The sequence below is a fragment of the Siniperca chuatsi genome, linkage group LG14 (assembly GCF_020085105.1).
Source record: "Siniperca chuatsi isolate FFG_IHB_CAS linkage group LG14, ASM2008510v1, whole genome shotgun sequence".
In the NCBI taxonomy this organism is placed as follows: domain Eukaryota; kingdom Metazoa; phylum Chordata; class Actinopteri; order Centrarchiformes; family Sinipercidae; genus Siniperca; species Siniperca chuatsi.
Genome location: NC_058055.1, coordinates 12,995,146 through 13,015,285, shown reverse-complemented (window position 1 = coordinate 13,015,285; position 20,140 = coordinate 12,995,146). Strand labels below are relative to the sequence as shown.

At 39.5% G+C, this 20,140-nt stretch overlaps 4 protein-coding genes across 7 annotated transcripts in view; 2 read left to right on the top strand and 2 right to left on the bottom strand.

The window, feature by feature from the left end:
* Positions 1-70: 70 nt before the first annotated feature.
* Positions 71-6,120, bottom strand: bicdl2 (BICD family like cargo adaptor 2). 3 transcript variants are annotated; one of them, XM_044222305.1, is made up of 10 exons: positions 5,986-6,120; positions 4,740-5,262; positions 3,538-3,753; positions 3,158-3,274; positions 2,382-2,528; positions 2,035-2,181; positions 1,710-1,784; positions 800-882; positions 573-687; positions 71-454 (listed from the first exon to the last, which is right to left on the bottom strand). In XM_044222305.1, the coding sequence occupies exons 2-10, from the start codon at positions 4,983-4,985 to the stop codon at positions 284-286; spliced, it is 1,317 nt and encodes a 438-aa protein (XP_044078240.1). In that variant the 5' UTR covers positions 4,986-5,262; positions 5,986-6,120; the 3' UTR covers positions 71-283. The 3 variants fall into 3 exon arrangements, with proteins under 3 accessions (XP_044078240.1, XP_044078241.1, XP_044078242.1); XM_044222306.1 differs by lacking the exon at positions 5,986-6,120 and adding an exon at positions 5,798-5,918; XM_044222307.1 differs by lacking the exon at positions 2,035-2,181.
* An 80-nt stretch (positions 6,121-6,200) lies between these two features.
* mia (MIA SH3 domain containing) lies at positions 6,201-8,020 on the top strand. Its single transcript, XM_044222311.1, has 4 exons — positions 6,201-6,730; positions 6,939-7,072; positions 7,189-7,299; positions 7,380-8,020. The coding sequence occupies exons 1-4, from the start codon at positions 6,613-6,615 to the stop codon at positions 7,401-7,403; spliced, it is 387 nt and encodes a 128-aa protein (XP_044078246.1). The 5' UTR covers positions 6,201-6,612; the 3' UTR covers positions 7,404-8,020.
* A 125-nt stretch (positions 8,021-8,145) lies between these two features.
* Positions 8,146-12,225, bottom strand: LOC122888210 (alpha-crystallin B chain-like). Of its 2 annotated transcripts, none has more exons than XM_044222310.1 (4): positions 12,091-12,225; positions 10,021-10,209; positions 9,512-9,634; positions 8,146-9,427 (listed from the first exon to the last, which is right to left on the bottom strand). In XM_044222310.1, exons 2-4 carry the CDS (start codon positions 10,198-10,200, stop codon positions 9,236-9,238), a joined length of 495 nt encoding a protein of 164 aa, XP_044078245.1. In that variant the 5' UTR covers positions 10,201-10,209; positions 12,091-12,225; the 3' UTR covers positions 8,146-9,235. The 2 variants fall into 2 exon arrangements, with proteins under 2 accessions (XP_044078245.1, XP_044078244.1); XM_044222309.1 differs by lacking the exon at positions 12,091-12,225 and adding an exon at positions 11,823-11,953.
* Positions 11,813-20,140, top strand: part of LOC122888213 (cilia- and flagella-associated protein 54-like) — a 33,888-nt gene continuing 25,560 nt past the window's right edge. The window contains exons 1-19 of the mRNA XM_044222312.1: positions 11,813-11,961; positions 12,598-12,703; positions 13,287-13,436; positions 13,678-13,843; positions 14,285-14,343; positions 14,552-14,695; positions 15,114-15,227; positions 15,716-15,817; positions 16,297-16,489; positions 16,671-16,742; positions 16,885-16,997; positions 17,151-17,262; positions 17,638-17,723; positions 17,835-17,972; positions 18,221-18,368; positions 18,575-18,630; positions 18,821-18,949; positions 19,136-19,376; positions 19,665-19,798. Of these exons, the coding sequence (XP_044078247.1) occupies positions 11,813-11,961; positions 12,598-12,703; positions 13,287-13,436; positions 13,678-13,843; positions 14,285-14,343; positions 14,552-14,695; positions 15,114-15,227; positions 15,716-15,817; positions 16,297-16,489; positions 16,671-16,742; positions 16,885-16,997; positions 17,151-17,262; positions 17,638-17,723; positions 17,835-17,972; positions 18,221-18,368; positions 18,575-18,630; positions 18,821-18,949; positions 19,136-19,376; positions 19,665-19,798 (2,412 nt within the window). The remainder of the gene's footprint in view (positions 11,962-12,597; positions 12,704-13,286; positions 13,437-13,677; positions 13,844-14,284; positions 14,344-14,551; positions 14,696-15,113; positions 15,228-15,715; positions 15,818-16,296; positions 16,490-16,670; positions 16,743-16,884; positions 16,998-17,150; positions 17,263-17,637; positions 17,724-17,834; positions 17,973-18,220; positions 18,369-18,574; positions 18,631-18,820; positions 18,950-19,135; positions 19,377-19,664; positions 19,799-20,140) is intronic.

Sequence of the window (20,140 nt, the reverse complement as noted above, 5' to 3'; positions counted from 1 at the left end):
AGTTTCTCTCCTTTTGTGACCAAAAAAATAAAACAACCAACAGATTATGAAACACCCAATAGAGATTCAATGGTGGCTTTAAAGTTTTAATACAAAGTCCTAAAAACTGAAATTACTGATATACTGTACATATATATATACAAATATATTCAAATATGAGGTATGTAAACATTTCATTTGTTGATGCTGATAACAGATTACACTGTACATTATCTGGCAGAATAAGCTCACAGTGGCAAAGATAAAGGCTGATACTCCGTTTAACCGATGCCTCTTTTCTTTGTCATTTGTCTTTGAAAAAGGAAGAGAAGAATCCTTTCCCTCCTTCTCCTTTCACTCTCAAAGACTTGCTTCTTTGGAATCCTACTGTGTTGTCTTTCTCTTGCTGTTTTTCCCTCTGTCTCTCCTCCTCCCTTTGCTGCACCTGTTGATTGATCACCAACCGCATGTCCTCCTGCAACAAGATGAAAGGTTCACATGGAAATGCAATATTCTGCTTGTACACTGAACTATTTTAAATGTGTTGCCAAAAGACAAGATTTAGAATTGTATATCCCAGCACACAGACTCACCTGCCAGGCCTCCAGCTCTTGAGACAGCACCACCTTGTGTTTGATGGTGTTGAGAAGCTGCTGAGTTAGTGTTTCTTTCTCCTGACGCATCGTGGCCAGTTCACTCTCTAAAGAACTGGACATTGATATGATGATTAGCAAAACATACTGTAAATTGCCACTGTGGGTTCAAATGAAATGCGATGAATTCAAATCAAATAAACAAATATGTTGTTGTGTAGCGTTACCTGTAGCTTGGCATTCCAGGACTGCTTCTAAATGGCTTGATTTCTTCCCTCAAAGACTCCAGCTCCTCTCGTTGAGATTGTAGCTGCAAAGTGTGAAATTGAAAGGCATACATATTGTAATGATCATGACATTTTATTTTTCCTAAAAATACTCCATTATGTCCATACATTTTAATGATCCCCTCCTGACCTGTCTCATATGGTTTTTCCACAACATAAATTCAATAAATTAGTTAAAAATTCTTACAATTACATATACTCCTCCTTTATTGAAAAATCTAGAATCTATGAATATACAAATATTTTTCTAGTACTGGACACAGGATGTCTCCTACTTCACTGAAATGTCAGTGTATATGATGTGGAAGTTTTACGTTTACACATCACACAGGTGTAAATTGCATACTGGACCACGATTGGCTCCAAACTAGTTGTGATGTCACAAAATAATCTCAGATTTAATGCGAGCACAAAGAAGCTTTCCCCCTTCAACAGATGAAACAGTCTTCTATCAAACTCTGCCCACACATAATATTACACAGTGAAAGTCAAACATCCAAATTAAGTAACAATTAGCATTTTTGAGTGGAGGGGGACTTTAACTGTAGCAAGATGCAAGTGGTCTGATTTCATTGATTAAAATTTAAATATATTGATGTTAGGCTACACTCTGTTCTTCCCCTTTTAAAGTTTAGCCTACCTTTCTAATATATTTAAACAGCTAACCACGCTCCTCGATTTGTCAGGCATGTATATTCTAGATATATAGAACTATATACATAGTAGCAAGGATTTTCACCCATTCCAGGCAACCTTAACCCACTGAAATGGAAACCAGCAACAAATCGCAGTATGTCCTCTAAGTGTGTTTGTGAAAAGCGTATGTGTGGTTGTATACAGTTCAACAGACCTCCTCTGCGAGTGCTCGTATCTCTTCATCTCTTGCTTGCAGGACTGTGGAGTGAGCTAGAAGAGCTTCTTTAGTCTGGTTAGCAGGAGAGATATACACAACAACACAACAGATAGGAAGGTCAGTAAGGTCAAAACACTTATTACTAGGTGTTTGTGCTTTCGATGCAAATTTGGCTACGAAGTGGTTGGGAATTTTGGAGACGGGTTCAGTCTCAAACTATCAAAAGAAGGATGTCAGAAGGCTACAGGGTCAGAATTAGTACACACTAGCACATGAAACTTGTCAGTGCAGTTACTCAGTGTGTGTATGTGTATGTGTGTACCTGTGATTGCTGAATTTCACTAAGCAGTGACAAAGGTTGTGTGTGTCTACTGTCCAGAATGTTCTCTTCTCCTAGGTTCAGAGCGTTCTGCTGTAGAGAGCGATTCACGGTTCTCAACTCAAACACCACTCCCTGCTCCTGCTCTATCTACATATACACACAAACACACACAACCACACACACAGTGAGCAACAGGCACAAGCACACACACACAGATCAAGAGCTTAAAAGCAGTCGTGTTAGTGGCTTCTGTTGAGTAATATCTCCTGCAGCACATGATTCTCCCTCAGGCTTTATCTTTCAATGCTGCAGTTCATCGTAAATAGTAGCCAGTCTCTGATCCTCACCTCTGCTTCTTTCTCTCTCAGTTTCGTTTGTAGTTCTGACAGTCTATCTCTCAGTTGCTCTCTCTCAATGTAGAGTCTATTGCTGTGCTCCTGTGATCCTTTTAGTTGTGCTTCCATGTGCGACAGCCGCTCCAGCAAAACTCTGTTCTGTACGGGAAGAAAAGAAAGATGGATAAACATAAAATACTGAATAAATGGTGCAATGAAAGAGTGGTAACTGAAATTATTGCCAACATTTATAAATGTTCAGCATAATAAATAAATGTCATTTATTTCAGATAGAGTAGAATACATGAATCCTATTTTGATGCTTTATATGGATACTTATGTCTACAAGTCGGGCAGGCGGGCCTTGGATAGCACATCTTGAATATTTAAATATTAGGCATAATTCTTTGAAAGGACTTGGTTTTACCTATATGAAAACACTGTTAACACAGCTTTGTAATTAAAATGTTTAAATGCCATGTTATTTAATGGTCAGTATACAGAGACCTTAAAGGCGGGCAACGGACTTGATCAAGGACATGCTTTGACAGGACTTGAAACTTGACTTGGACTTGCCCCATAAGACTTAAAACCAGCTCTCCTTACTCTCACTTTGTATTATAATTTCATACTATTTGGCCATATTGCAAATGTAATGCTTTTTGTGTGTGACCTACTATCCTGCAGCATTCAAGATAGCATAATATGTTTGTGACTGTCACACTAAAACTGCGGCAGTTACTTTGGCATTGAATTACTTGTGCAAAACAAGTGACTGTTAAGTATACCTCTGCATGTATGTTCTGTAATTGTGTGAAGTTGATATTTCGGCTGAAAGATGATTCTTCCATCTCTTCTCTGAGGGAACGAAGCTCAGTCCTCAAGGTGTGTTCCAGTGTTACAGCCTAGATGGGTGAGAAAAAGTTGAGAAATGTATCTATTGTTCAATGAGTGACAAAGGTGGGACTCCCAAAACCTGCTAGCCTGCATTGTTCCTGTCTGTGTGACAGCGACACCAGACACACGCAGACAATTCCTACACATAAACAACACTCATACGCCTAGATTCTGTTTATTCTAACAGCATAATTGCGATGTTCTCTTTGGTGGGTTAGCAGTTCATTAAGGCAGGGTTCAGGCTGCCTATTCTCTGGTAGTATAAGCTAACCTCTGCTAGCTGCTCCACCAAGCGTTGGTTATGGTTGGCTAACTGAGTCAGCTGTTCACTCTCATCCTTTCGTCGGTCGCGTCCCTGGCTGTGATGTCGCTCCAGCTCAGCCCTTAAGGCAGCTAAATCTGCTGTCAGCTCTGCCTCTCTCTGCCCAGATGTCAGTTCATTCATCTCCAGCTTCCTCTGAAGAACATGCTTCTCCTGCTGTAAAGCCTGAGACATTAAACACAACATTAAGTGGCTTCAAGGCAACATGATAATATCAAACACTAAAATACATGGATCATTTTATGTCTGTATTCTTGTTACTTTGAATGTGAAGTGAAATGTGTCTTGTTGAGGACAAGATTAGATTCAGTGACACTGGTCCTTAAAAACCAAAGGCCCTTTTCACAGCAGACATTTTGACTTGTCATAGTCGTAAAATCACAGGACATTTATGTAATTTATGTTTGCACTGATTACTGACTGAGATTAATTCCACCAGCCTAGCTGTGTGGTAATAAAATGCATTTTCACTTGTTACTAATAACATTAACAATGGCTCTGTTCTATTCAAGTGTCCCTGAAACCGAAGCAGCTAAATGGAATTCAGCCATCATTCATTTTATTATTTACACCTGTGCTTTTCCTATTGCAACAAGTCAAAATGTCTAGAGTGAAAAAGGCCTATCCTGTTAATTTTGACTCTATATCAGGGACAGATTTATACCTGCAGTGTAAGGAATGAATTTAAATAACTTAGAGGGAAAATACTTACAGAAAACCAGCGGTGTTCAAAACAACAACAATAAAAATGCTAACATTGCTGCTACCACTTTTTACAGCTTCTAATAATAAAAATAATATCTAAATACATTTAACTTCTTTCTGCACGATTCTCGTACTTAACTATAGTCCTCTGACTAATTGTTTTATGTTTATGTGATATGCAGAGACAAAAGTGAGGGACTATATTAGGATGGGAGAACTGTAATTTCCATTTTTTAAGGTGGAATAAATTGAACCTTGATCGTTGTTAGTTACAGACTTACAAGTGTTTCCACCTTTATAATGATTGCCCTGCAGGCTAGAATAACTCAAATGTAATTTGCTTGTTCATGGTAAAATGTTTTTGGTGCTCCTTTTGTTCCCACCTCACTATATTGTTTTGTTTGCATAGTTACGAAAAACTGTGTTTACAGCAGCTTTATCCTTACCTCCACCTCCCTCTCCCTCTGCTCCACTGTGGTTGCCAGCTCCTCATTCTTCTCCAGTAAAGCCTGTCCCAGCTCTGCAGCTAGTATCAGATCCGTCTCTATCCCTCCTCCGCTGTCACTGCTGCCAGGGGACGATGTGGATGAGGGGAGAGCAAAGGAGAGTGAGACTGTGGAGGATGAGGAGAGAGGGAAGAAGGAGTCCTCCAGGCACGGGGAGGGAAGACTGTTTTTCTTGGGGGTGAACATTGTTGACAGTTGCAGGCTTGTAGGAGTCAGTTAGAAAGCATCATCCCAGGTCCTTGGACTTGTAATCCACACTCACACAAGTGGCAGGTGGACAGCCATGAACTTTTGTAAAGTCCTTTTCTGTTTCTTGACGGTCTGGTCTGTGGTGGTTTGATGAGTTTATTTTCCAATTTTGTAATCCGGAGTATGTCTCTGCTAAACTTGTTCCTCACTGTGGTGCCAATGATCCTTATGCTGGTATCATTCAAATCGACTTTTCTCTTCTTCACAGATAACTCTGTGGGCAAGAAAAGACCTTCAATAACACAGAGTAAAGACTATAAACAGATTAACTGTAACTGTGAAATTCAGGACATGTATGATAACCTGTATGAATGTCAGGTATGAGTTTTTTCTAGTAATATAATCTCACATGGCCTTTAAGGAGGTCTTTTGTCTGACAGGTGCTTTTGTTACTCTGACCGAAATACCAGCTCCACTATTATCTTTGTTTTGCTCCCCTCCCTAAATTCCTAAGGCATTGTTCTCCACAATTTCCCACAAATACAACAATGTCTTGAATTTGAAGTAATCAATTCTAGCCAAATCATTGAGAAACAGTTACCACCAAGCTCGTCTTAAAAAATGTTTTTTTTGCCCAAAATAAGGCTTGATAAGACGCTGTTACCACACATTGTTATTTCCAGTCACTGCAGGATCACGTCTATATAAATTCTGTGTATATAAACTAAATTTTGGTCACAATATAGTTGTCCTCTGAAATCTCAGTCTCCCATGACATTTAAATGTGACGTCACCATCTGCCATCTCACCTGTTACCTCTCGCTACCATGAAACCATGCTGTCATCCGATTTAGAATGTATTAAAAGCAATGTAAAAGCAAAGTAATGAACTCATTCCTACTTTAACATCATCTGTTTCCATAACAAGAACTAACAGAACCTGTGTTAACTCTTGTTCGTCCTGACTTCGAAGAAACAAAAATTAAGTCTTTCTTACCTGACAGCTCCCAGCCAACTCACACCAAACAGGTAATAGTCTTCCTGTTTGGTGAGTGTGTGTGAGTGTGCAAGTGTATGTGTGTGTTTGGGAGTGTTTGCACAAGAGAGGCTCAGCTGGTTTCCTTGACAGTGGAAACATACAGTATGTAAATACAGCCAGTGGCTCCACCTCTTGAGTTATAAAGGTAAAGAGAACAAACAGAGGGAGGAATACACCGAGAGGCAGAGCAGGGAAGACGGGAACAGTCAGTGGCATGTTTGCAGTAACATAGCAGCTGCTCTGACATCTCGTGACTGAACAAGGCAGGGAAAACACTGATTAACTCTGAGGAATGTGTTGTTAAAAAAGTCTTAACACTCCGTGTGAGAGATGGAGAGAGGGTAAGGTTAGGACACAAGCAGGGGTCTGTCTAATCTGGCCCTCCTCCTCATCCTCCATCTTGTTTACCTGCTTGAAGGGTTTGAAAGGGGCTCTGTGTGTGCTGGGGGGGAGGGAGAGTAGAAAAAGGGACTGCCGTCACTACACCTCCTTCTCAGAGACGGCAAAAGGGAACAAAAAGCCTGCAAGACGTTCACCAAGCGTAAAACAAGGCCACTGGATCATTAAGTGCGTTCACATACAGACATGCCTTGCAAACTCTGGCTTGCTCTTTCAGTGTGGCTTTTGTTGCCAACCTCTGAAGCTGGAAGGCAGATGCCTAAACTCGCTGACAAGAAACTCTGCGCTGACTCCGAATGCAGCCGTAAGTAGCACACCCACCAACTTCTTTTTGCTGCTAAACTATGTTGTGATTATGTTATACAACTACAGGTAGAATTGAAATGGTCATACACATGCTGAACTTTTCGAATTTGCATAAAAGTATGACAAATATTATAAACTGCAAAAGTCCTCCATATGATGCCTTCCTTCCCCAACTCACATCAGTCTCCTTCCGTACTCCTGCACAGATCCCATCTTGATAGCTCGTGCACTGCAGGACTACTACCCTGGAGACTGCAGGTTCATCCCCATCAGACAGGGGCAGCTCATTTATGTCTACGCAATGCTAAAGGACAGAGGGAACCTCTTCTGGGCCGGCAGTGTAAGTAAAAAAAAATATTTAGGGGATAATAACTATTTACTTTGACATAGTTCTTAACCAAAAGACCTGAAGAAGTGATGTTTTCAGTAACTTATGTCTATATCACCTGTTTGCAGGTACAAGACTCCTATTATGGACAGCAGGAGGCTCGCATTGGCCACTTCCCCAGCAGTGTAGTGGAGGAGACGCATCCTCTCATGCCAGCCAGCACCGAAGTCAAGACTACTGTAGGTGAACACACACACAACCACACACGTATGCATTATGTGGTGCTTTCTCCTAATTCTCCCTCTTTTCTTATTTCCAGAAATGGGACTTCTACTGTTACTGATAAAGAGAACACCCTTCTTGTTAACTACATTAAGAGATAACTTCATAACTATCATATGATCTTACATACATTGTTGACAATATATATGTAGGTTTGCATATTGACACTGTAGATAATCTGCACCTTAGAAGATGTGGACAAGAGCTCTACACAGCAACAGCTCTGAAGAAAGAACTACTGTTGCTTAACGCTCCATATTTGAATTGTTTATTCTGTAATAGTCCATCATACTGTTTATATCTGTTTTGAAGGTATGAAACGTATTTGTCAAAGTATTTCCTGGCCTAATTCCCCAATATTATACTGAGAAATTTAAGTAAAAATAAGTACATTTTCATTGCACACGCAAGAATGCAGACAACACAGTCTTCACAGTCTGTTCAAACTATTTGCATGTTTGATAATAAGAAAATAAAGAAATTATATTGAAAATAACATATTTTTCATATTACATTCCTTAATAAATCCACAAATGACATGCTGACAAAACTTGAATTTGCTGCTTTTATGTTAATTCTTCAAGTATGACACTGAAATAAGGTATCTGTACCTATTTTTGACAGAATGATTGTTATGATCTAGACCTGACAAAAACAAATAAAAACCTCTATGCATAATATGTGACAGTTATTGCTGTAAGTAAGAATGCAGCTTGATTCATCAGATGTAATGTATGAAGTTATGTGAAGTTGTTTTGAAAGCAGAAACACTACACACAAAAGAAGAACACACAGCAGGTCTATGAGTTTGAGTTCCAACATTTATTCTATTGTTGTTTTCTGTGTTAATATGCCAGAGAGTTGTTCCCAATATGAAGGAATGATAGAGCTGTAATTCTTGCATCTATGAGCTCACTCTCACATAAATTCACATACTTTCCTTAGCAGCTCAGAGGCCATGCATCCCCTGCAGAAAAGGAGCCCAGTGATAAAAGCTGTCTGTCTCCAAACATCAGTGCCTCCCATGTCCACTACTTTCCCCTCATTCACCCTCTTTCTTCCTCTCAACAAATACACACCTGGTCCCAAGTCCTTTGGTGGCTTTTTCGTTTAGTGAACAAACTAAAAATGACTGTATATGCCTCCAGAGAACTACCTCCTCCTCACACAAACAGAAACCAAGACTATTCTCAAAGAAAAAACAAAGCATAGTTGGCATCTTACTTATACCCACTCAGACAGTACTGAGTACTGTAGATACAATTCAATTTAACAAGTTTAGTCTGTTATCATCTTCTGTGGACAATTTTGAGCAGAAGTCTTTACATTTCCACTCCCTTAAACATTTAAGCATTTCCCTGTCAAACTAATAGGTTCTGCAAGCTAGTTTGGGTTCAATTAACAAATGCTTACAATTCTGTCACTAAACTGCAGGGCCAGTACAGACATTATATAACATTCAAATGCCTGATCCAAGTAAGGAAATGCCTTTCAATATATGATTAGATGTCCTTAATGTGTCATTTACATGCACAGTGGTGTGAACGTTTTTGGCCGAGAGGTATGGTTTAAAGAGTGATTCTGTAGGCTTGTGATAGGGAAATTAACTCTCATTATCCTGCACCTCACCCCGTGTGCTACTCTGTTACATGGGCTCAACATATTAGCCTTTGGTTTTAAAGCACCATTGTCTTACAGAGACATCAGAATAACATTGAGTAAGAATTTAGATACCGGTTTATTAGAAGGCACTTGCACTTACAGACATCTAGACTTGTATGCACCGCCTACTGTGTGTACTGAACTGCCAACAAAACTGTAACAGGTTAAATATAAAAACAGGCAGCACTTGGGGTTAGTAGTGAAACAGTGGCAGGAGCGTCAGACTCTGCTCTACATTTTCTGTTTTGGTGTTCCATCTTCACAGGAAATAGGAATACTGCGCTCTGGGCCAGGAGATGACCGAGGTGCAGTGATTGTAAGCACACCATCAAATGACAGACTGGAGGTGACGTCAGCACTTAACACGCCAGCAGGAAGCCTGTACTTTCTCAGAAACTCTCTGGACACAAATCCGTGGTCGTCCTGAAAACAGAATTAGTGTATCAGTAAAGTGTCAGCAAAATCTTTTTTTTTATTATTTCTACAGATCTCTATAGTCCCCCTAACCTGTCTGTCTTCATGCTTGGCGTGTATCGTGATGAACTCATCACTGACACTGACAGACAGCTCGTCAGGTGAGAAATGCTTCACATCCAGGTAAATGACGTAGCGATCCTTTTCAATGCGCATCTATACAGACAATACAGCTGTTAGGAGCAGTACTAACAAATTTGGTTGCATGCCTGCAGCCTGGAGTCGGCTGCAGCCTGGAGTCAGCTGGTCACACAATAGCTTGTTATTGTTATCTCAGTGCAAGACTCTCTTCTCTTCAAGAATTATACAGAGACCTGCATCAGTGGAAGACTCAATAATGTAAAATCATACATATCTTACATTTTAAAGATTTCTGTGCATCTAATGGTCTGTCACATCATTCTACACACTACAGTACATTAGTTATTAATACTGATTTTATGTTAAGTAGTATTAGAAGAGATATTGGTAATAAGTCAACTTGTGGGTATTTCATACAAGACAAGTTAATTATTTAAAGACACAGGTGAATTTTACTTTACCTCACTGTGTCCATTGTCGGACCAGTTAAACCAGCGCGTGAACGAAGGGCGCATCCAGGGGAAGGACCAGGGCAAGGGCCAGATTAGTGGCCAATCAGTGAGAGGTTCTGCCAAGGCGAGGTCAGAGAGTCGATGTGGGAAGGCCCGACGGTACCAGGGATACTGGATGGGGATGTCCATGATGAGATTCTAGAGGAGATGTAAAAACGATGGGTAAGAGGGAGGTTTGACTTGGACTGAGATGGGTGGTGCTGTGCTCTCCTGCACCACATTTATAGGCCTTTCCCTCCCATCCCACCCGGGCTCTGTCTCTGTTCACGTCCTCTGCATCTCCCTCCCCTCAGCAATCTCCAATGCACACTTGCATAGTGACCCTGCCAACAGGCTGATCTTTCTGGAACAATGATGTCAACTGTTTATCCCTCCATCGCCCTCATTGTTTCATCTGTCCGACTGGGACCGGTTGTCTCTCTCTCTCTCTCCCTCTCGCTCTACAACTCTGTGTTACTGTCTCTCCCTTCTCCCAGTCATGAGGTGACATTGGCTCGGAGTACTGCTGATGCCCCCATACTCATTCCCCAGGAAATGCTCCCGTCTGGATCTCTGTGTGTCTGCGTGTGATTGTGTGTGTGTTTGTTTGAGGGATAGCTGCCAGAGCATTAGCCTGCTGTGCTCTGAGTGCCAGAAGCTTTAGGTTTGTGTGCAGAATGGATGTGAGCTTGAATGGGAATTGATGAGTTTGTATGGGACAGCATTAGGTGACACTCTAAGCATGTATCATTTTGCCATGAGCTCAGTTGTAAAATATGAAGTCTTTTCCAATTGTGCAACAGTTGTGCCAACCAAATTTCTGTCAGTCTCTGCACATATTAAATTAGTGTTATCTGCAAGCACTGAGATTCTACAGAAACTTTTAAACCATCATGCAACCACTGTTATAGTGCCTTCCACCCCTTTTTCAGTCACCAAGCACTGGCATTGTGCCAGACTAGCACATCTCATTTTTACTTTTCAGTACTGAACCAGAGAGCCATCCAGTGGAAATTACTGACTTTTTATCATCAACAAATTGTGTCCTGCATAATTGTCCAAAATTAATGTAAGGATACCGGTCTGTCATTTGGACTGGCCAAGATGAGTTTGGTGACAAAGCAACAAACTGTGTCACTGCAAAGTGCAAAAGCTAGCTTTAAAGCGAGACCTAGCAACTATATAGGTATCTGACAACTATGTAGCTACAGGATAATGGTAAATACTAAAACATAGTGTAACAGTAGCACAAGTAGAGAAGAGTCATCACGTTAGTGAACAGATTTTTAGCCACAGCTAACATTAGCCACCATTGGCTACTAGTCATACCAGACCAAGAATGTAGCAGTTAAACAACCGACTGTATTGAATTGAGCAAGTGTGTGTTTTATTGATTATAAATGCAGCTTTTCATTTGTAATAGGAAGAATGTGTTATTTCTTCTTTCAAAAGTTATAAGGTCTTTTTTAATTTCAAACATGATCGTGCTTTTGTCTGATCTTTGATTTTGCAAAACTCTGCCCGCAGTTAATACTTTTGAGTTTTTTGGGTATCTATATAATTTTGTGTAACTGGGTGTTTCTGCATGTGCTGGGTAACCTTATGGTCCCTAACGTTCCTCCTTTGCTTCCTGTCTGTTTAGCGTTGTTACCATGGTGATGTGCCTTGCCCCAGTCGCTTTGAGCAGTTTGTTGTTGGATATGTAGCTAGTTAGCTATCAGAAATACCATAGTTGGTTAAAATTACCGCTGTGGCAAGAGAAATGGAATTACCGGCTTCATATTATGGGAAACTTGATAAAAGAAACCCAGTTATTTCCGCCTTTGAACGAGACGTTAACTTGTTTATAACACTGATGAGACGAGTCGCTTCTCCGACCAGCCAAGACAACAACGGCTCTTATGCCAAAGGGTGAGGTATTAAGAACCAATGTAGCGTCAGCTAACGCTAATTAAAGTTAACTTAAACTGGCTATCTTAAGGCAGTTTATTATCTGCGAAACTAAACTTTGTAGTCAGCGAAACAGTTAACCTAACTTACTTCAATGGCCGCTGTAACGTTATGTCAGAAGAAAAACGTTGTAACGTTAGTCTATATAGCGAACTACTTATAAGCAATTTGTTTATGTTAGGGCGTTTATTAGTCATAGCAAACAGGCAGAACAGGCTTTCCTTTTGACTGCACGTGCGTAACGTTAGCTAAATTTGAAATTGGGGCCCCACATATGTCATCCTTAACTCCACCTTTCAATCACAGCAATGGAGTTTGTTAGTCATTATAAACCATTAGGGGCACCCATTTTTGGCCAATTGTGAAAGCAAAATTTTTGTTTTCTGAATAATTCAGTTCAATAAATCAGTTGAGTTGATTGCTAAGAGTGCTTGCTGTCTGATAGTGATACACATGCCTACGCCTACGGAACAGGTGCTCCAATTTAGGAATAGGTTTTATTTTACAATCACTGTGAATTAACTATATGTTAGTGTCCTCTTGCCAGTCTGGTTACATTATCAATTTTAACATTAGTCTGCTTTTTTCATTTTGAAGGATTAAAATCCTGGTGGAGATATGGAAAAAGTACAAACATCGACTGCCTTCGAAGTTGTACCAGGAGCGCATGTTGCAGATTGCAGATTTTCTCTTTGGGATAAAGGTAATTCACAGTAGCCTAGATAGGCACAGCTGTAGTTGATTGCTTTTCCCAACTGTATTTTATCAAAAACTAATTCAGTCCTTGCTTCATAATTTTTATCAGTCAGTATAATGAGGGTGGTGAAAGGAACCCTAGTCAGTGTTTTGGGTGCTGTGCATAGTATGCTTACTGGGATATTAGCCAGTCAAATGAAGCTGATGCCAAATGCTCCGGGTTCATAAAACATAATAATAATTCAGAATTTAGGTTTAAACAAATTTAATTAATTAATTAAAGTAATTTATGTCATAATGCCATACATTTAAGAATTCTTTGAGATGGAAAAGAGAAATTGTTCTGTTGCTTGTTGGGTCTATATCATTTGCCTGGTTTATTCTACATTAACAACCTCTTGTCCCTTAATGTTGTCTGACATCAGTGGATTACTGTTGTGGCACCTGAGTGTTGGCCCCATAATTAGCCTATTTAGTTTTTTTACTCCTACAAACTTGACTGTAACAATTGGCCAAGGTGTCCTCTGCCCAACACACATTCACAGTTGCCAATCCATTCCATCTTTCTTCCTTCTCCTCTTCATCTGTAGTTGTACCAACTGGCTCTTTGGCAGGGCTACAGTCTCCACCTCCTGCAGTTCAACTCAGTGAAAATAACTGACATCACAGATGTGGACCACTTCATGACCTGCTTCTTCCCTGAAGGTTTTGATACAGACCAAGATACGTTTTCCATGAAGGTACACTGTACTATGTGAGCTTGTGTGCAGTGAGTCTCTGTTTGTGATGTTTGACTGTTCACTGTCTGAAAGCATGAAAAGCATGCCATGCTTGTTGTACTTTGTTGTTTTATATAACAAGAAGTTTTTTCATGTGAAGAAAGGTCATTGATATTTTGAGATATTTGTACCTGATGTAACTACAGTATGTATGTTGTATATGTCCGTGTGTGTGTGTATGTGTGTGTGTGTGTGTGTGTAGATCCGTGCAATGTATGGTTGTGCCCTGTGTATATTTGAGCAGGAGAAAAGGCACACTGTCCTCAGCCAGAAGGGACTCTGTAAACTGCTGCATGTGTTGAACTTCATCAGGATCATGATGCAGGCTTTTCAGCAACATGAGCAACTCTGCTGGCAAATATATAATGGTATATTAGCACAACTTATATACATTTGTCCAGTATTTGCTTTTTGTCTGACAGAAATTTTAGGAAGAATGAGTTGAGTTGTCAAAGTGTGAGACAGGACAGGAGGATAATTTGAACATGTACACAAAAGGGAGGATGTGTGAGGTTGCAAGGCTCCTATCCACTAAGTTAACTTTGTGAACAAAGCCAATGTGATTTCATATAGTCAAAGTAATAGGTTAACTTCCCAATGGTACCCTTCAATTCCCAGAAATATGTTGGCACTTTTCTTCAAGAGCAAGATTTAGTGAAAATTACATATCATTCATCATCTGAGTATGATAATTCATCCATTGCTTAAAGTGAAGTGAGAAATTATAAGATTCTACTGTATTTAATATTATATTGTAGAACTAACCTCCTACTGTATAAGTTTCTCTTTTTCTTTCTCATCTTTTCCAGGTTCGTTACACATCTACACCATCTGCCGTTACCTGATGACCATGAATTGTAGTGCACAGGTACTTAGAGATAGATGATAGATGGAACTTAAATGATACTACTGCCTTTTCACCCTCAGAAAAGAGAGAAAGAAAACATGCAGCTCCTAAAATTGAGTGGCACTTTTACCAAATTAGCGATGTGATATAACCAGAAATTTGTGTGATTTATAATGTAGATATAATTGTGTGTGTGTTTCTTTATACCACCATTTATGATCCTATCCAGGCACTGGAGTATCTTCTGTGGGCAAGCATCAGTTTAGAGCTCTCCATCCCTCTGATGACTGCTAACTATCTGCCATGGATTGTCACACTCTACTGTGCTGTCTGCCACTGTTACTATGACAACCAGGCTGCGTTGCAGGCGGAGGTGAAAGACACGTCATCTGCATTTAGACACCTACAAACACACAATCATCGGGATGTCAGACTATTCATAGGCTGATCTAATAAGTTACCAGCTGTCACCTGTTGTTAATCTGTCTGCAGATTACCCAGGACTATATAATAAAATTCTGCTTTGATGTTTATCTATTGGCTGTATCAGGATATTACTGTTCCAAACACAGGTTAAATCATTTATTCCTCATTAGCTTTCAATGTGTTAAAATTTAAATACTGGTGACATGTTTATAATGTATGGACATATATGGAAATGATGTATGACATTTAATCTACATATTGAAGTCACATACTGTAGATAATGTTCTTAAACTGAATTTCTGACTTACTCTGAAAGTCCTATTCCTCATTTGTTGTGTTGTTTGTGTGTCTTCAAATGCTTTCAGGAATTTGCCAGGAGAGCCCTTGGAAAAATTAATGAGCTGGCAAAGATGGAGGAGCAAAATGAAGTTCCTACCACCAGAGAGACTCAGAGAGCTTACAAAGAAGCTTCTATAAAGGCAGGGGACTCCTCTCATCGAAATAAATGTTTAATGCTGTAATTCACACATCTCAGTGACACAGTCAGCAGAGAAAACATCAAAAGGATGCAAGGAACATATAGTACATGCAAATATAAAACCACGCCAATCTACATATCTAATTAGTTAAAGTGCCATTTAAAGTCCAATCTACACTGCCCAAGCATGAGAAGCCACATTTCTTTTCTTTAACTACTCGTGCCTTATAAGGAAACAGTGGTTCTACATCATAACAGCTCTCAGTGGAAACATCTCTCAGTGTGTAAGACTACAGCAATGTCACTAATTAGATAGCCACCACAGTGTGTATGAATACAAACACATACAGATTATTGCCTTCTGAAGATGTAGGAATTTTCATGTGTCTTTCTGTGCCCAAATTAACAGTATGTTGTTTTGCCTTCACAGTGCTGATGTGCTCTTATTTGGTTTATCAAATTAAAGGTGATTCATCCTTTTTCTTTCAGCTGGCTGCCATGATGTTCAAACGGGCGGTGTTTGAGGCCAGAAGGAGACCCAAAGCCATGTTCAGAATCAAAACCAAAAGCACCCTGAAGGACATAACCAATGTAATAAGATCCACTTTACTGCCAATCATCATATTCAGTGTTAAATCACATCAAGTGCACTGTCGCTTTAAAGAGAATACACTACACCAAACGCATGCTAACTCATGTTAAATTGGTAAATAAACAGTTTTATTATTGTTAAGTTGCATTGCTGCTGTTTGCTGTGTATAACGGTACACTTTCTGTTGCTGTCTACTTATTTTTAAACTGTACTGGACTTAAAATGGAATTAATTGATATTTGATTTTTATATTTTTTTGTTAGATTTTGTATAATTAATCTAATTGTTACAACTTTCGTTTATTCTTATAATTGCTATTTCCGACCTGTGGCTTATCGCAACCAAAGAGGTCTCTTTTTGATTGTATATCAGTATTAATTGTGGGAGGCTATTTGTTTGGGTGGTCAACTAATTTTGTGAGTTAATGTTGTTCTTGTAACTTTACCTAAAATTGTATGCCTTTCTGTATCTACTGTAGGCGCCATGGCCTCGTACTACAACAGAGCGCATGCTAATGGGCCTGTTTGACAGCAGCGCAGCACAGTTCTTGGGTATCTTGGAAGCACTTTGGGACAGCACCAGACGCCCACTGCAGACGAGGATGCCAGATGAACCAGAGCTGCAGGAGGTGATCCTGGAACTCCTGTCTGCTGGCATCAGTATATTATCTGGTTAGTAAAAGAAACACATAACAGAAATACACTCTGCAGTATTACAGTAAGTGCACAATGAAGAAGAAACATACAGGTGCTGCAAATGCTTTAGAATGTTTAAAATGTAATTGGGTAGTTAAGGTGAGGAATCCTCATTTTATGTATTGAGTAATGTGATTTTATGTTCCTTTGTGTGAAGGAGTCGCAACTACTAGTGAGCCTCTTAGTGCACTGACACCAACATCCACTCTAATAGATTTGGCCATTACAGGTTAGGCACTGTTTTCCTTGTCCTTTTTTTCTCAAATTACAATCAACATGTACACCACTTTATCCTGTGCTGCAAGGTGTTTATTTTGTGTGCAATGGTTTGAAAATCAGTGTGAAGTAATGTGTATGTGTTGTGTTGCTAGGAGAAAACAAAGTACCCATCATGTCTGCAATGAGGTTCATTAAGCTGTTGTTTCAGTACAAGCAGCAAGATGCATTCACTGAATTTGCCAGAGCGATGCTGCAGGTTTTGTCTGTGAGTAGCACACAAGCATCTACTGCAGTTTTCATTATTCAGAAAAGGGGAATACATTCCATTTCTATCAGTTCTCACTTGTGTATTCTTGAGTTTAATGTGTGCTGTGTCTCTGAATGATCTTGAGTGTCACTTTGTGTTTCTCTTTGTCAGGGTGTGGAAGGTCAGTCATTCAGGAGGGCTGAGCTGGAGCTTGCTTTACTTGACAGTTTCAACAGTCTGCTGTCTTCCCAGAGGACCCGTCCTAGAGAGAACATGACTGATGGTAGCAATAGTGAAATTGTGCCTCATATGGACCAATTTAGATCTTCAGGCCTCTAAATCTTTATGTAGATAAATGGATGAATAGATACTGAGTTTTATCCATAAAGGAAGCTATTTATTGATGTTATCTAGACTTCACTGATCCTTGAACAGCCTTCTGGCTTCTTTTCCTTGTTTCCTTGAGGTTGCCTTCAAACAGAAAATACTTAAAATGAACAAAATTATGGACCACTGGTTTTTTCATGTTCATAACCCAGCATTGATTAGATACTAATAAGAACATTTTGGCCTCAGTTACTTGATTACAAAATATCCAACACTGATTTTAGTTATTTCTGAATTATAATGTTGCCGTGTTGTTTGATGTTTCCAACAGAAAGACACAAGTCTTCATTCTCAATAAGTGATGAGTTCATTGGCCTGGTAGACACCCTGCACAAGTCTGTTTGTGGCTCTACTCCTGTAAGTTGTTGTTTGTGTGTATGTGTTGATCTGCCAAGGATTAGGGTTCAGATTAAAGTTAGAGGTAGAGTTCAGAGGGAGTGTATACACTGTATGTGTGTGTTTGTGTAGGAGGCGCAGCCAGATGGGGACCTGGTTTTGGATGTTGTGTTATTTCTGTGGGGTAAAGTGAAGGTGGTGATGCAGAGGGATCAGCTGCAAAACCTAGAGTTTACACACTACCTTGAGAAGGTAGATAATTATGACAAGGTATGTATTTAAAAAGGTAAGCATTACTGAAACTGCTGTGATAGGAGCACATTATTGTCAAATATAAAACTGCCACTTTTATCCTCCACAGTGAGATTTTTGAAGTGAACTGTGAACATTTATTTTGACAGGATAAAACACATACAACATAACATCAACAACATAACTTTTTCACAGTATGTTTAATGTAGATGTCCTACTTATTTCTGTTCATGTGTATGTGTTATTATTTGTGAACATGTTTGCAGTGGCTGTGGTGTCTGTCTATGCTGTGTGACGTGGCCTTTGCCTGTGACCTGGCAACCGTTGACTGCATAATGACGGCAGAGATGATCCACACATTGGCCATACTGCTAGAGAGTGCAGCTGAACGCAGTAATCAAACACAATGTCTAGGTGAGGAATTAGGTTCTACCATTTTTCAGTCTGTAGGAAAGCTGAAATCATGAATCTATTGTACTTGAGCTTGTGTTGTTTTATAGAATATCTCTGGCTTTTGATATTGGGTAAACTCCAGCCACAGTCACATACACACACATACACATGTCATTTTTCCAAACCTTAGCTGTGACAATATTATTATTATCATGTCTTGTGTCCAGCAGCTGCTGAAGCAGACAGTGATGGTGTGAAGTCAAGCTCTTTCTCTCTTCTTGGGGTATGTGAATGGATTGACTGTCTATGCATATCATCAAATGATAGTTGTGTATATTCTAAAGTGTATGCATGTGATGAAAAATCTAATTTCACATATAGTGCCAAAATGTGCAGTACTCTGTCACAGGTATTTCAAAAATATTGCAAACAAAACTGCATTGTGCAATGTGTGTGTTTGTGTGTGCTTGAAGAGTTCAAGTATAGAGCTGCTTCAGAAGGTGTGTGAGGTAGTGGAGAGGGGTCTTAAAGCTCTGGCGAAGGGTGTAGCCACACTGCTGCCCCAAGATTGCTCAGCAATCACTGACTCTGCCTTCATGCAGGTAGGCAGTTAACCTGTCACACATATGTAAAAGAGGTTGGTAAAAGTTCAGTTGCCTTGATTTAGGATCTCAACACTATATTTTAAGATGGGAACACATGCAAACAAATTAACAGGTAATCAGTGTAGATTGAGAAAACACAGTGGCTAAGTGTTGCTAAAACCTGTTTTCTTCTTGTTCTGATAGAAATTTAGTCCCCTCCCTCCATCGACTCATTCCCTATCTTCTCCGACATCATCAGAAGGGGGAAATGAAGAAGATGAATTAAGTAAGAAAGAAAAAGAAGAAATGGAAACTAAGGCATCAGATATTAAAGGCTCTCCGCACACTCAGTCCACACGTGTGTCTCTGCTGGCCACCGACCTTCATCTCGAGCTAGACATCATCCACCACAGGGCTTCCCTCAAGTTACTGCAGCTAAATGCAGGTCAGACTCACTGCCACACTGACAAATTTACTCATTTGGGATTTTTGAGAATGAATTAGCCTTTTGCCTGCATTGAGTTTGTAGTCAACTTAACATTGATAAAAATTGTGAAATTTCCTGATTTCCTGAACTTGCTGATTTACGAACAGAAGTTGAAATCTCTGACAATAAATCATGGCTAGTTAGTGTAAATGTTTCAAAAGAATATTGATTTAAAAGTTTAATGTCTGCCAATAAATAATGCTTAATTATAGACACTAAATATGATGGTTTGTCGGTTGTGTATAGTCGCAGAGTCTGAACTGTTGGATCGGATCAAAAAGAACAAGGTGTCCAAAGCTCTTTTCATGATCCAGAAAGCCTTGCTGCTGTACAACAACATGGAGCCAAATAACAGCAACAAAACCAAGAGTCTGCTAGAGGTAACACATGCACAAACATTCACACGTTCTTAGACACAGTCACAACTATGCATGTCATTTAAAAACTTATATATCTCATCCTGCCTACTGATATGTTATATATTTCCACATGCACTACAGTAATGTGTACATTTATCTGAAAATGTATACATGTATATTTGTGGGAAAACATTCAAAATATGCTAACTTTTAAATAAAATATGATTATTCAATTAATAAAGTATTTAATACTGTATAACATACCTACACAGAGCCAATATCCTGTTAATTAGGATTAATTGTAATAAATACTCTCTTGTTTCTCTGACTGAAGGCAGTGAAACCAACTGGTGTAGTCAATTG